The 16854-nt window shown below is 34.2% G+C and overlaps 1 protein-coding gene, 1 long non-coding RNA gene and 1 pseudogene across 2 annotated transcripts; 2 read left to right on the top strand and 1 right to left on the bottom strand.

Moving 5' to 3' along the window:
- LOC106796704 (proline-rich receptor-like protein kinase PERK13) overlaps window positions 1–16854 on the top strand; it is a 71882-nt pseudogene that overhangs the window by 39053 nt on the left and 15975 nt on the right.
- On the bottom strand, window positions 2265–3615 carry LOC121173792 (uncharacterized). The gene is made up of 3 exons (XR_005889187.1): window positions 3207–3615; window positions 2744–3082; window positions 2265–2657 (listed from the first exon to the last, which is right to left on the bottom strand). It is a non-coding gene; the product is annotated as an uncharacterized lncRNA (long non-coding RNA).
- On the top strand, window positions 10201–16152 carry LOC100806575 (calcium uptake protein, mitochondrial). Its single transcript, XM_003549248.5, has 7 exons — window positions 10201–10723; window positions 10833–10900; window positions 12018–12241; window positions 12758–12841; window positions 13181–13394; window positions 14659–14955; window positions 15221–16152. The coding sequence occupies exons 1-7, from the start codon at window positions 10351–10353 to the stop codon at window positions 15422–15424; spliced, it is 1464 nt and encodes a 487-aa protein (XP_003549296.1). The 5' UTR covers window positions 10201–10350; the 3' UTR covers window positions 15425–16152.

Genomic DNA, 16854 nt, shown 5'->3' with positions numbered 1-16854 from the left:
GAAGTAACAACCATTAACAAATCAAATATCAATAAGCCAAGGATGTGCAGGAGATGAAAGTCGACTCCTAAGCAAAAGCTTTGTAGACAGGACAAGTGAAGTAACACAAATAGCCCTTACCCTCATAAATAATGAATTTGTGTTTTCGTTTTGTATATGGATTTAGTTACATAACATGATGATGACTTTTAACTGGATAATTCATTTTAATCCTGTAATTAAAATATTTTAAGGTGAAATTACACGTTTGGATAAATCATTTAAAGAGAAATTGAATTCAGTCATTTTAATAAAGAATTTTATTCAACAGAGAATGCATGAATTGAAATTCTTTGCAAAAATGAGAGAATTTCAATTTCTTTGCCATTCCTTTCTACGATTGGTCTCGATCACTTTGCACCTACACCTCACTTGCTTTCACTCATTCCTCTTCACTCACACACTCTCCCTTGCGACCCTCGTTCTCACTCCCTCACGGTCATGAAAACCTTCATTCAAATCGTACACTCTCGGTGGCTATTACCTCGTTCAGATTGCATACTCTCACAATGGCTACAACCTCCGTTCTCTCTTGATTTAGATCACACACTCTCTTCATACAAGATTGGTTTCTCATCTCCATTATCTAGGGTTAATTTGCCGATGATGATTTTGGATGGGCAACTCAGTTGCACATGATGACTTTAAGGAGATTGAGAACTAGTGGTGTGATGAGTTAAAGTGACATGGGAGGCCCAAACCAGGAAGAGGGAGAAGAGGTAGGAAGCCTCAAATGTATGTGTGTCAAGCAAGTGATGAATACATGGTGATGAATTAAGGGTTGACATAGTTATATTCTCTTTCCCAAACTTGGACAACAAATTCCTCTGTATTGAAGATGCATTGATGGTACGTGAATTCACAAAAATTTTTGGTCGAGTTTCAAATTGTCTTGTAAAATCTTGTTGTTTCTGATTCATAGTCAAAGTGCTTTCTGATAATGGTGTAGACTGTGTATGTGGTAACGCACTGTCTACAAAAGGGTGTGTTTCACATGATGAGGTACGTCTACGCTTTTTTGCACCAATAATTGTGATACATGCATAAGAATTTATAAACTAAGTACAAATTAAAAGAATATTTGAATGTATTGTTACCACTATGTAAATCTGGATTTGGAGTGGCAAAGCTTTGTCTTCTTTGTTGCAAAATGTGTTTTCTATGTTTCCTCCGTTGAGCAAAATTTTCCATTTAACCTTTTCGTAATGAATAAGTTCTACAATATTGTGTCAGAGCTTCATAATACAAATGTCAGATAAACATACTCAAACACCATTATGTAATATGCATGCCCTACATGTACATCAATTACTGGACAATAATTAATGTAAAATATAATTTATTGCATTAACATAAAAAGCTTACTTGGCAGTTAGTAGTAGAAGTAAGTGATGTGGTGTTGTTGTTTAGCAGCTTCACTTTTGGTTCTTCATTTATCAATAGATGAGTTTTAGATGGTGATGAATGTGAGCGAATGTTGTTGAAGATGGGAGACTAAGGTTATGAATTATTCTCCATTAGTATTCTGCACTAAAGCTGTTAAACAAAAAAGAAGAAGAGGTTTCGGTCCATTGCCACTAATTTGTGGAGTTTTCTTTTCCTCCAAGCCTGAAATCAAAGATTGTGTGGCCCTCACGCTTGTGTCAATCAGACCAACAGTAAACAACAGTACTGGTTATTAATTGCTCCATTAAATGTGGTTGTAGCCTTTATTGATATGCAAACAAATGTCTAATTAATCCTGCAAATTTGCTCTTTTGATTTGACAAACGGGAAAAGTTGTTGCATTTGTGATATCTTTTTAAATATTTAATTTATTAATATGCATCGATATTTCTTAAAAAAATCTAGAATATATTTTTTTCTTCATAAAATATATTTTATAACTATCCATAGTAGTTAAAGTGGTATATATTATTCATCGTATTTAATGTAAGTAGGTAATATTAAAAATCTGTTGGTATTCAAACAGAATGATTAATAAGACTAAAAACTAAATTCATGGTACCCATTACATTGTTTCAGGACTAAAAATTCACTTAATTAACAAACATTGGTAATGTTAAGCAATCAGGAATAAATATGATATTAATCAACTAACATCAAACACTTTATTCAAACAGGTAAAGGCATAAATATAGCAACTAAGTAAATTCATAATCAATAGCATCCAAATCTTAAGCGAGTATGTTGTTCATAAAACTTACATACCAAATAATAAATTGTCTGGTTCCCCAAGGGAATATTAAAATGCTTATAAATATTACATGATTACTAAATAAAATATCAAACAAAGTTACAAATATTTTAAACCAAAATATTAAAAGCTAGTGAATTCTTAACATAAATAATCATGGGGAATCGTCCTCGTCCTCGTCCCACACAGTTTGCTTTCTGGCAATGACCTCCCAAAGAAGTTGATTTGGCTTGAAATAAAAGACAACTTCGTCACTGGCCATCAAATCGTTTTCTGTTAAGAATTGGAACCATGGCTCAGCAAAACATTTAAGCCCATTATGCATACTCAACTTCCAAAAGTGATGATGCCCACGAACACCAAGGACAGTAACATAGTCGTCTCCTGCATTAACATAACCCACAACATCGAGTGGCAGTACCTACATTGGAACGAAGCTAATCAGTAAATATTTAAAAAGTATGATATTAGAAAACAAAAACAAACTTCATATGACCAAACTGTTACCAATGGATAAAGTCTAACAATCATCTGATTGTCGACATCCACAGTAAACACATATTCTCTGGCAGAATGGACAAGCCTGCCACATGTCTATGCATGCAGTGGCGGTGAGAAGTGGATATCAAACTTCCAATTCTTGTTCGGCGCAACAAATGTGATCATCACACCTTCATATATTCTCATATCCCTCCTGAAGTGTTTGAGGCCATCAGCAATGTAGACTCGGTTACTAAATTTTCTAACTCTTATATGGTGCTTCTTTCCATTGTAGTCCAACACCACATAATCCAGGTAATCTGGAGCCCATTGTTTATGATAAACAGAGGGTACCTCAATGATATTCTGGAAGTAAAAACCTAAACGTGTTACTGATTTATAAGGGATCATGTAAATATTTAAACATATATTATTTTTTTGTGGGATTAAAACAAATGGATAAATATCATAAAGGATGACAAATACTAACCCTATCAACATGAAATACGACCTTAAATTGGTATGTCATACCGAATGCGAATAACATAGGTGGGTCCTGAATGGCATAACCAAAATGAAAGCAAATAAAATAATTTAATACAAACAAATAATGAAACATAACAACAGGTATACGAAGGTACTGACGAAAATGATCAATAAATACCGTTAATGTTCCGAATACAATCCTTAATATTAAATAATGGTTGCAAAAAAATGTAGTGAATCTTGCACAGGGGGGATTATAAGGCAATACAAACAAAAATAATGGGTCATTACAACAAACCTGCAAATCAGAATAGAAAAATACGCTATACGAAGGCACAACAAAATATATGTACTTGGGTTTGTGTTTGGAAGACATTTTTTTAAAAAATGTAACCAAAGATCGACCAAAAACATATAAGAAGTATCACACAAATAATAGGAAAAGACATAAATCTAACAACATATTTTGTAAATCTGCGGACTGAACATGACGAATATCGTAGTCAACAGTGTTACAAACATCAACATCATGTAGTCTATAAAGGGCATATAACATATAATAACCATACAAAAAGGAGGGAAAAGTAAAATTCACTAACAACATTGCAACGATTAGTGATGAACGAATGTTGAACATATACAAATGAGAAGCAAAAGAGGAAGATGGAAAAACATATACAAAGTAAAGACGAAGGATGGAAAAGTTAAAGAACTTTCGACATTGGAGGCGGTTGATGACTGTGTACTCATGCTGTTAAGGGTTGTATGACGTTGTTTGAGAAATGATATAAAAAATGTGGATAATTGTTGGTGGTGGTTTGATATACTTCACGTTTTGTAATTATTATTATTGAATGAAAATGAATGGAGTTTAATAAATGCATAACCTACTTGGCGTAGCAGTTATTGCTTATTCTCATGGGTTTTTAAGCGACGTCTCTTCAAATATACTACTATTTTAATACTATTTAATTTAATAGCGCGACTATCAACAGTTAATTAACAGTTCATAATAATAAATGTTTTCTTAATTATATAAACTAAATTAATATATTTAATACTGGTGATGTGTATTAGTTGGGAGGCTTTTACACTTCCCCGTAATAATAATGAGTACCTTTCTCACCCCCCCAATAATGATTAGACCACTACAACTTTCGACACATATATTGTGCATTGGGAATTTGCACCTGCTGACATTTGTACTTTATAACTGGCCAATTAATTACATGTACTGATATATATCCTACGTTTGTACCCATAAGACTTATTATAGCTATAACCCCATGATCCTTTTGATGGCATCGAGCATACCTGTGTATATGTACTATTTCCAAGATGATCCTTTGGCCGGATTTTGTAAATGAGTATACGTTACCTTCATAAGTACGTCAGCATGATATGTGAAGTTTTAAATCCTACGTTTGTACTTGAAAACCTGCAAGTAAATAAAGAATCACATTTTGTATTCCATATTAAAATTATATATTAAGATAATAATACTCAACAATTTTGTATTACAATGCATAAAACCCTTCAAACACCTGCATGTGTAAATAAAAGTATGACATTCCATATTATTAAAATTATATACTAAAATAATAAAACTGAACTTTTGTTTACGAAAATGAAATACATTAAATTTATTGAACAAATTCATAACACAAATTTGAATTTGACAACAATGTTAATTTCATTTTAATACAATGCATAAAACGATTAAAACACAACACAAAACGTTAAATAATTTCAGTAAAATTTCAACAACAATTAAAATACATTAATGTTTGGTATTTTAATATGAATCTTATATCCGTATTTCATTATGAACAATTTTGAAGTTATTATTTTGTTATTATCATATTCTACATTAACTATTTTATAAAATAACTCAAGGTTGATGCTGGCATAAGTTGTAACATTCATACAATTCATTCTTCATACATCGGTAATTAAACTTGTTCCACATCACAAAATACATCATAAAGATGACCTAATTGTTCAAACCAAAAGGTATGACATTTCAAGCATAACATACACACATTGTTCAAACCAAAAGGTATGACATGTGAAACATAAAATACATACATCACTTAAAAAGTTACAATTTTTTAAATCAAAATAACAACTAATTACTCATCTTTTATATGCTTGTTGGTTGATAGCTCATATGTTGTGAAGTCGTCACTATCAAACTGACTACTTCCTTGCTGATCGGACGTTCTTTTTGCAGGAGTTACAAAGGCAGCATTTCCAGGATCATATTCAGATGACTGTGACAATGAAGGTTGTGTAACAATACATATATTATTAGTAAATAACAATTATTAGTAAATAACAATACAATAATAATTAAAGTGATTCCCGGTAAAAACAAATAATGTAAACAAATAAATAAAATGTCTACTGTAGGATGATAATCTTGTTGTGATGAAGATGCAACACCAACATCGGCTGACTTGTTGCTTATACATTGTTCATCCTGCAAGTAAGAATAGATTGATAAGAATTTTTTTTTAACATCTACGAATTACACTGACATGGACAAATTATTATTACCTATAGACCTAGCGTGGATATCACTGACTGTATATAATGTTCCTGTTCACAAAAATCCAACATGGATGATGGGTGCATTTGTATACGGTGTTTGAATCTCACAACCCAAGTTTTACCCAACAATTGATCAACACACGCAGGGAACACCTTGATCTCATCACCACTCTACAAATAAAAAACCATTTTAAATACACATTTGTGATCATTGATCATTTTGTAATATAATTGTAATATAAATAACTTACCGCAATCAACTCTTGACGACATTCCTCTGCAGTTTTACCAAATATTTTGATACATACTGCATCCCAAAAATGGAAGTTCGCCTTCTCTCACTTCTGTTCCATCTTGACAACTAACTTATACCTAGATCAACAAAACATTGTTACAGAAAACAGTGAATCTGGATGACTTAAAGAACATAAATTCGAATAACTATTCAATTCGTATTCGACAAAAAATAAATGTTACCTTGGAATAGTGTGAGTAACATGATTCTGGCATGAATGGCAGGCTGCACCTATTTTTAATGGATCAAAAGTGGTTGTACAATATGGACTTACCTATAATCTAAAAACAATGCCTTTAAGTGGTAATACTTGAAAATGATAACGACTCTCATAATTTTAAATTAACAACAGTTAATAGACTTACCTGTTGCAGAGTCTTTATTTCACCAAAGCTCACTATTTGAGCATTATGCAAAAACTTATCTTGGCAATTCTGGGTAGACTGTGACTGAGAAACACCACCCTCATCATCTAGACCGCCAATATAAAATGGCACACGTAAACTGCATCAATTAACAATTTAAATGTATACCTGTACCAAACTGCTTAATAACCCATCAAACAAATTCAAATCATTCATTGTACCTATCATGGAACTGTTGAATTTCGTTTTTGTCACCATTCACATACAACTTCAAATCATGCTTTATATTCTGTACACTGAGGGGATACTTGTTTGCAAAATATAACACATATAATGCATTCATAAATTGAAGTTAACAATGAAACATTTAATAAATGGAGAATGACTTAATACTGACCCTTGGGTTCTTTGATCTTAGCAAGAGTTAGTATAACAACCAATGGCTTTTGCACAAAATGGTTTTTCTCAATAGCATCATCCAGCTGAAGAGCATATTCCTCCCACATAGTCATGAAGATCTCAACATGACTATAACATAACAAAACATATACATACATGTTGGGTCTCAATTGGGGTAGAATGACAAAGTGAAATTTGATTACAGATCACAGAATACTACAGAGGTGGATTAAAATTAAACAAACCTGTTGTCTCTCAACTTGACAGTCACTCTATATGCTGAATTAACTGTTTTGCGTTCAATCACTTCAGCAATAACACCCACAATATTTATTTACATTGCAGACAGAGTAATGCTAATTATGTTAAATATATTCATACCAACTAATGATGCGTACAACAATGATGTATACCAAAAAAATAAATTGCATACCAACTAAAGTATCAGGTTTTGCAACGCCTGAAATTATATCAGCAAATGAAGTAATGGCATGAACATTAGGAGGAATCTCAGGTCTGTCCACCTCTTTGACAGACGTTGTCTTCACAAAATAAACCAAATATTTAATTGCATTCACTTTGTAGTCAGAATGAGTATCAACAACCTTCATGTTCTGAATAACATATGCACCACCACAACGCAACTTGGGTTCAAATTCAGGGAACAATTCTTGCCATAGAGTTGCCCCAATCTTTGTACCCTACAACAAATACAAATGACACTTGTCAGTTAACTAAAGATGATAAACTTGTTAAACTGAATAACATTTAAATTACCGTATGGTCCATCAACACCATCTCAATGGATTGTCGACCATTATGTTTGTTAAGACGCCACATATCAGTTATTCGCACGACAATCTTCCAAGTACCTTTCTTTGTATGCAGTTCACATAGGAGGTTTTGTTTGCGAGACATGACTACAAAGAAAAAATTTATGTGAACCATTGAACAAATAAAAGAGGATTGAAAAAAATAAATGAGGAAAGAACAAACCTGCAGGTCTTCTCTTCGGCTACTTGGTTATTCTCCGCCAACAGACAACCAAATTAAAGAGTATTGAACAAAAATGAGGGTAGCCAAAGTAAATGAAAACAACAACAAAAAGTACTAAAAATGCACATGCAACATCAACAAAGGTCGAACCTTTTGGCTTCATGGCATACACCAAAACACAACAAATCTGGGTTTAAGAAACGATAAAGAAGTGAAAAAACCAAACATACAAAACCAACCCAAACAAAAACAAAGACCAAACACAACAAATCTGGTAGATATGAACAAAGGTCTAACCTTTTGTATCGTTGTTCTGCAAAAACTTAAGAATAAAACAAAAACGTATTCATTGATAGACATGCATCATCAAAAAGACCTAAACCGATATACACCGATATGCAAACCTCATCATACATTCCAACCCAAGCTGAATAGGAAAAACAAAAATGAGGAAGAAAACCTTATAAAGAATGCACATGCATCCTAAAAAAGGGTTCACAGTCAAAAATCGTTCACAGACACAAATAATCGACTAAAAATGGAAAACCTTGGTATAGGAAAACAGAAACGAATCACAAAATGAACAAAGATCGAACCTTTAGGAAACGATAACATAATGATAAAATGGCAAAAGGTCTAACCTTTTGTATCGTTGTCCTGCAAAAACTTAAGAATAAAACAAAAACGTATTCACTGATAGACCTGCATAATCAAAAAGACCTAAAACGAAGACCAAACACAACAAATCTGGTAGACATGCCCAAAGGTCTAACCTTTTGTATTGTTGTCCTGCAAAAACTTAAGAATAAAACAAAAACGTATTCACTGATAGACATGCATCATCAAAAAGACCTAAACCGATATACACCGATATTCAAACCTCATCATGCAGTCCAACCCAAGCTGAATAGGAAAAACAAAAATGAGGAAGAAAACCTTATAAAGAATGCACATGCATAATAAAAAAGGGTTCACAGCCAAAAATGGAAAACCTTGGTATAGGAAAACATAAACGAATGACAAAATGAACAAAGGTCGAACCTTTTGTCTTGTTAGCCTGCGAAAACTCATGTAGCATAACAAAAACACGTAATATACACCGATATACCTAAGGTGAGTCCAACGATAAATGCAAAGGACAACTAATCGAAACGGGAGAGCATTCAAAACCCAAAAACCAAAAGCCACAACGGAAATGGAAAATGGAAAGGCGTGTATTCATGGCAAACCAAACTAAATAGCAAAAACAAAAATGAGGAAAAAAGAGCACCTACGGTGAGTCGAACGATAAATGCAAAGGAGAGCTAATCGAAACGGGAGAGCATTCAAAACCCAAAAACCAAAAGCCACGACGAAAATGGAAAATGGAAAGGCGTGTAACAATGGAAAGCGTGGGACATCGAAAATAGTGCATAATTTGAAAAGGCGCATCGGTAACTGAAGGGTTATGTACAAAACGACAAAAACAATTAATGGCAACCGATAAGACATTTTTGGGCGGGAATGAGAAGCGCTGACATTGCGACACGTCGGCACTGACAATGCCACGTAGGCATTGTCAGGGACTTGTTTGTATCATGATAGATGATTAAGGTTAGACAAGCATGGAATTGGGAGCCAATAGTAAATGAAAATATAAAAACTAAAATCATATTTTTCCAAGAGAAACATGATTCCTTAATCCTTACGAACTTTAAACCAAGATCATATTTTCTTTATAAGATATAAAGGTGAAAAAAAAATGAAAATATGATTTTGTTGCATAAAAGAAAAAACTATGCAACAAAATCATATTTTTTTTGGTTGTAAAGTTAACAATAAGATCGTAATTCCATTGCTATTATTCACCACCCATTCCAGCAAAACTCGATTCTGTTGCTTAAATTACGTAACAGAATCAAATTTTTCGTTGCCTAACAATTTTTCAGCAATTTATATTTCAATCCGAATTTTCGTTGCCTAGTTTCCACGGAATCATCAAATCAAATTTCTATTACATATCCTTGTATACTAATATCAATTCAAAAAAAAAAAAGGTGCCATATTATACATAGAACAACACAAAACATAGACAACCCCGAATTCGACCTCACACTCAGGTATTGTCAAAACCTGGTGATAAAAGGTTTTCACAGCACCATTGCACAACAGCACTCACAAAATTAACCCATTCAAGACCGTTCGACATCGTAGAAACCCCAAGCCAAGTTCCTCATAAAGCTTCCAAGCACAAAACCTATTTCGGTTTCAGCCTCGGAGAAACTCCTCTCCAACACCCTCCTATTGGGGAATCTAGGTCAGGGGTGTAAAAGGTTTTTTCAAAAAGTGTGGGGTGAGAATAGCAAATAGCGATCCCCTAAAAAATGGTTTCACCCACCGATTTTTGAACAACAAAATTACTAAAACGTCCTTTCATTAGTTTCATTTGGCTTCTCCAGTTCCGCACCTGGTTTTGCTGTTCCCCTCATTTCTTTAATTACTACTTCCCCGTTCGAGTTCACCCACTCACCCAAACACGCCACTTTCCAGTTATCATCATCATGCTTTCGTTTTCCACTCTCAGAAGATCCTCACCCTTCCTCGCCCGACGCTTCTCAACCCAACGGTCCCAGATCCGCCACGCGTCAACCTCCTCCTCCTCCTCCTCCTCACTCCACAACACCGCGAACCCGGTTCGAACCTGGTTCGGTCGAAACGCACTCTCGACCGTCCTCGCCGGCGCGAGCGTATCAGGGCTTCTTCTCTACGGCTACTCTTCTTCGCACAATTCCGAGTTCGACTCGTCTCTGCTGAAGAGCTCAATTTCTTCTCTCGTTGACCGGTCAACGCCGATTTCCGAGGACCAAGAACGGCGTCGTTCGTTCCTTTCGAAAATTTCGCTCCCTGAATGTTCCGGTGCCTTGCTATTTGGAGGCAAGTTTCTCTCATCATTTTTTTAAGGTCCATTCGGTGGTTCTAAAATTCTAGGTTTTTTTTTTTTTAAATAATAATAATGCGTTTTATTTATTTTTCTGTGGTGCAGATTCGTTCAGGAGAAAGGTTTTCTTCAACTATGAGAAGCGCATACGGTTGCGAAGCCCTCCGGAAAAGGTGATTTTAATAATGGCATATGTATCACTGTAAATATTTAGTGATTTAATTAATTTGTAACATAATAGTATCTTTCTACGTGCACAAAGTTCAATCCATGTATTTAATAGTGGTTTATTAGTCTGGATATTTTTTTACTAGAAATTTACTTTAAAGTTAAATCTCAGAACTTAAGAACTAAAGTAAAAGTTGTATGACAAAATTCATTTCTCTTAAGCTTAAAGAGAGAGAAATTATTACATGGTCTAGACTCTAGACTACTATGGTTTAGAATTAGACCAATTTTCACGTAAAACATAATTGAGATTTATTTTGTGGCTCTTGCTAACCATTGCCTTTACGGTATTAAAAGAGGAAATTTTTTATTGGAAAACATATGAGAGTGCATTATGAATTTTAGTTGTGTTGTGTGGAGACTGATTGGGACCATAAACATGTTGTAATCCAGGATCATGTAACTTTTTTCCCCTTAAAAACTGACTTGAAAGAAAGGGAGGAGAGAGATAGAAATTAGAACATGAAGGGGAAGGACTGAGGAGAGAGTGGGGAGCAAAAGATAGAGATAGAGGTGGAAAGAGGAGACAGGAAGAAAAAGAAAAGATAAAGAGAAAAAAATGATAGTTGTTATAACTTATAAGTGATGTAATGGGAAAAGGAATATAGATAGAAAGAGAAAGTGGGTGTATATTTCTAATTTTTCTTTTTTCTAAAAAACTCAACTTTTTAAGAACGTTATTTTTTCCTTTCCTTTTATAAAATTAAGCTGGATGATGTTTTAATAATTTTTCAGAAAATGTGTTTGGCTTAGCTCTTCCTTTAAAGGAGAAGAGAAGTCCAGAAAAAAGTTGGGCTAAATTTCTACTTAAAAAGATAATTCTAAACCTCTCTGTAACATCTTCTCGCAAATCCTCCTGCATTCTGAAATGCATGAAAGTATTGAATGCATTTCATTTTTTTTAAAGATATTAGATGGCTGTCCCTTTTCATTTAATTATTATCTTGTAGGGAATTAGGAGAATTATTAATAGAATGTAGCATTACTCAATTAATGTTACACAAAGTAATATGCTTTTGAATGATCACTGCATTGACAATGTCTACTACTCTTTTGATTAAGGTTTTTGAGTACTTTGCATCTGATCGTAGTTCAGAAGGAGAAGTTTTGATGAAACCAGCAGACCTAATGCGAGCAGTGGTTCCTGTTTTCCCTCCTTCTGAATCCCACCTTGTTAGAGATGGATACTTGGAAGGTGAAAGGAGGCCGGGCCATTTATGCTGCCCTTCTTCAGAATTTTTTATGCTTTTTGATGTAAACAATGATGGGCTGATATCTTTTAAAGAGTGAGTTATCTCCTTTGTCTTAATGTTGTGTTCTCTGTCAAGTATTTTTTTTATTTTTTTTGGTGATTGCGGGGGTAGGGTGTATTACTATTGTGTATGCAGTTTTCGCATGTTTGGTTTCACAAAACGTGTTGTTTTCACATTTTTTGTGCAGCGTTTTGAAAAAATGAAACAAAGTAAAAATGAGGTGATGATTTTGTAGTTGTATGTGAAAATACAAAATGAAAAGAGAAAATGTTTTCTCAAACTAAACATGTCCTTTGCTTTCTTCTCTTTCCTTTTTAGTTGCAAAGGACATCTACGACCTGTTATGGGAAGGGGGGGATAAGGTAAAGTGGAGGCAAGGAAGCCTATGTAGGATATGATTTGAGGATGAAGCAGTCCTCAAAGGGGCTTGCTGCCACTTTAAGTTATTTGGCTATTTTTCTTCTATTTTGCACTTTCTTTTCAAACGGTCTCCTCGTGATCTATATGTTTGTATGTGTGTCTAAATACTGTTATTTTTCTCTGGAGCAGGTATATCTTTTTTGTAACACTACTCAGCATCCCAGAATCAAGCTTTTCAGTGACATTTAAAATGTTTGATGTCAACAATAATGGGTTAGTGTTTGTGCTACTCCTTTGAAAGTGAAGTATCACTTGGTAGTCTCAATGTATATATAGCCCGAGTTAATATTTTGTAAAATGTGATTCTTTCTTTTACAGTATATTCTTCACTTTACTCATTTTAACCATTATATTAATCAGTCATTTTCATAAGGATATTGCAATTAGTTTGTTGTGAACTTGTGATGGCATCAATTTCAAGGCTACACAAAATGTTGCATTGTAATTCTAGCTACATTTGAATTGGATTTGCATCCCTGTGGGCGCTTGCTTTTCCACTATTACAATTATACCTCTCTTGTGATGACATTAATTTGTTTTCCCCATTTACAGGGAGATAAATAAGGAAGAATTCAAGAAAGTGATGGCATTGATGCGATCTCGTCATCGACAGGGTGTTCACCACAGGGATGGACTGCGAACTGGCCTAAAGGCGAGTGATTCTGTGGAAGATGGAGGGCTGGTGGAATACTTTTTTGATAAAGATGGAAATGGATGCCTCCAACATGATAAATTTGTAAATTTTTTGAGAGGCTTGCATGATGAGGTAAATTTCTAGTTGTTTCAATCACACCCTGTCATTATGGGGTTTGATTTACTTTTATTTTGTAGGGAATGGTATGTTGAGGGATTAAGCAGCTGTACTCCACTGAAGTTTTCTTCTTAACCCTCTCTATATCTTTTCATTCGGTGTTTTTCTCTTATGTTAGAGAGGATTCCTTATCCTTTAAATGCACTGTAAGCTCTTGTCTTTTGTCTTGGTAAATTTCTTCTTTAAACACCCCCTCCCAAATGCAGGGAAAGGTAAAATCATAAGTTTGATTTTTGGTTTCTGGTATTTTGGCTTGAAGGATAGTGATAAAGGGTATGCTTGTTACTTCTGGTCCACATATTTCGGAAACCATGTATTATAAGTTGGCTGAATATTTGTGATATATTGCATAGTTATGCATGTGGAAAAAGATCTTTATACTTTTATGTTTTTAATATCATTAATGTGGATGTACTTGAGACTTGTGATAATAGCATTAAGAACTGCAAAAAACTGTTTTTGCTTGTATGCGTAATTAGAGATAGTTTTAAGAAATTTTAATGTTTGCAAATTTAAGTTTTAGTCATGTTAAACACTATAGGAATTAGGAAGCATGAAGACTAGCTGTTTGGCAGCCAATAATTCTTTAGAACTATGCCAGATATGGTGATTGTACTTGTGGATTTGGCATGCTATCTTTTAGATCTATTTTGATCTAAGAAAGGGAAAAGCAAGCACAAGGATAGTGAAAATACTTATTCTGCTTGGTATGGATCAGGATAGAGAAGAAAATAGAGGAAGAAAAGTGACAAAATGTGCTTTATTCTTTAGTACCACTCTGTACTCTGGTAACAGAGCCAGAGATGAATTACACTAATGCTAGGGTATTTTTGAGAGGCTGACATCCTCCCACTCTCCAAGAGTCCAAACCTTTCCAACTTGATAAGATCCCCCTCCCTCAACCCTTTTTTATTTATTTATAGGGACAGGCCTTACTCAAACAATCTCACATAACTAACAAATGCTAACTAATTAACCTATTGTAACTAACTACTAATGGGGGTTTATCTACCAGTATGTGACATGTGGTTGTGATTTAATGAGATAACTTGACACTTATGCTTCTACATAAACGATTGTGTGGATTTGAATCCCTGCCATAAATTTATATACACTAGATTATTCTTTTCCATTTGCTGGAAAAGTTTCATTAATGTAGATTCTTTTCTATAGTGACCTTAGAAGTGATTATGCGTGACAGTTGCAATATTTTATGCAGATTCTGAGGCTGGAGTTTGCTCATTATGACTACCAATCTTGCCAAACCATATCAGCCAAGGACTTTGCGCTCTCCATGGTTGCTTCTGCCGACATGAGTCATCTAGGCAGGTTGCTTGAAAGGGTTGATGGACTGAATGATGATCCACGCCTTAAGGATGCACGAATCACATTTGAGGACTTCAAAAACTTTGCAGAGCTACGGAAAAAGTTACTGCCATTTTCATTGGCCCTTTTCAGTTTTGGAGAAGTAAATGGCCTGTTGACAAGAGATGATTTTCAGAGAGCAGCATCACATGTATGACGTTTATCTTTGATTTTTTGCTCAACATAGTAGTAATAGTTATGAATGGACATTTTTTTTATAGAGGATAAGATTTTCATATCATCTAACTGATGCGGCAAATCTTTTTTTCTGCTATCAATTTTTTCTATTATATGATCTCGAGTGTGGACTTTAGATTAAACAAAGTGTTTTTCTAATTTTCTTTCCTTGGTGGGTTTTTCTAGATTATACGGCGATGACAGTAAATTCTTATTTTGTCTGATTGTTATAATTTCAGGTATGTGGCATATCTCTCTCGGACACTGTGGTTGAAATTGTTTTCCATTTGTTTGATGCAAATCGGGATGGAAACCTAAGTTTTGACGAGTTTGTCAGAGTGCTACACAAGCGCGAAAGGGACATTGCACAACCCGTGGAGACAGGAATACGGGGTTGGTTGTCTTGCGGTTGGAACTGTACGCATAACTTCTCATCTTCATGATTGTTTTCCTGATATAGAAGATTTAATGCCACAAACATTTCAAGAACAGACATAACAGAATGGATTGGAACCCTTGATGGGAAGAGAAAAACGAAAGAAAAACAAAGGAAGAGATGGGTAGTGATGGTTGGTCTGGGACTGGAGAAGTTTCCCGTAAAATACATTTGTGGGTCAAACACAGGTCTTCCTTATATCACCTCACTTTGCAGTACCCTTAAAGAAAAGATGGGCACATAAATAATCTACTTCGTAATAGCTTAGAAATCAAACAAGTATGTGTGTTTGGGAACCCGTTTGCATACTTGCAATGCAAACGGAAATACCCACTTTCCCATGCACAAAAATGAGAAGTAACAATCGCCGACGTCTGAGGTTTGCCAACTGCAAACCAAACACACTCATATATTGTAAAGTCAATATGTACCACTGAGGTGGTCACCTGTTTTTCCCCCTTTGTGCTTTTGATTTTGGGTTGAATGGTGATACCCAACACCTGGAACTATTTTGCCATGAATGGTGATACTATTTATGAATGCTTTGCGGTTTATGTTGATGTAATGTAGTACATAGGTATGGGCATGCAGCTATAACAAATACTCTAGCTCTTTATTAGTGCACAATTCAGAGAGAGTACACTGTACAGTGAGATTGTTAGCCTTGAGGAGAAAAGCGGGGGAGTAAATTACAAGGCATCATCGAATATATTACAAAATCTTTGTATTCCTTTCGATCCATATCTGTTGATTATGATTTTTGAACCGAAGGATATCCCAAATTCATTGAAAAATCGTGGGTTATTAAAATTCACTTACATAAAAACTATGAAACCTACCTAATAAACCAAGTAGTAGATCTCCTATGGAAGCATGGTCTAAATATTGACACTCATGGTCATGCTTTTCATTTTGTTCCTTCCTTTTAAGTTCGGCTATTTTAAGTGATGTAACAATTGTTCACTTTCCTCGTGGTTTTTAATATAATTTTTAAGGGCATTAGCCCTGGTCTTAAAAAAAACTAATTAATAAAACAAAAACCGTAAAGATAATAAAAAAATGGTGTGAAAACAGAGTCCATTGAGTAACTGAGAGACTTGTAACAAAAAACAAAGACACTTGTAACAAAAAACAAAGAGATGTAACAAAAAAAAAACAGAGACTAAAAAATCTAATGCATTTTGTTTGGTTACTCGGAAAATTCACTTTTCAAGTATTTCTTTACTAGGTTATTGACTTTTTTTTCCTATCATTAAATAGGTTTTATAGTTTTTATGCAGTGAATCAATCAGATAAGTATCACATAATTATTATTAATAAAAAATAATGGTTCAAAGTTGTTTCTAAAATCCAAAACGACAACATTAACTTAAATTTGGGAGTTAGAGAATATTTTTTAAAATAAAAAATGAAAATAAGTTTTAGTAATAAGAGGAA

This window comes from Glycine max, chromosome 17 (assembly GCF_000004515.6).
Source record: "Glycine max cultivar Williams 82 chromosome 17, Glycine_max_v4.0, whole genome shotgun sequence".
In the NCBI taxonomy this organism is placed as follows: domain Eukaryota; kingdom Viridiplantae; phylum Streptophyta; class Magnoliopsida; order Fabales; family Fabaceae; genus Glycine; species Glycine max.
This window is presented reverse-complemented; position numbering and strand designations above follow the sequence as displayed.

Bases quoted from the DNA above. Each gene is read 5' to 3' on its own strand.
- LOC100806575 (XM_003549248.5), top strand. From the start codon at position 10,351: ATGCTTTCGTTTTCCACTCTCAGAAGATCCTCACCCTTCCTCGCCCGA. The intron at 10,724-10,832 runs GCAAGTTTCTCT...TCTGTGGTGCAG, and splicing joins CGGTGCCTTGCTATTTGGAG to ATTCGTTCAGGAGAAAGGTT. The intron at 12,842-13,180 runs GTTAGTGTTTGT...CCCCATTTACAG, and splicing joins TTTGATGTCAACAATAATGG to GGAGATAAATAAGGAAGAAT.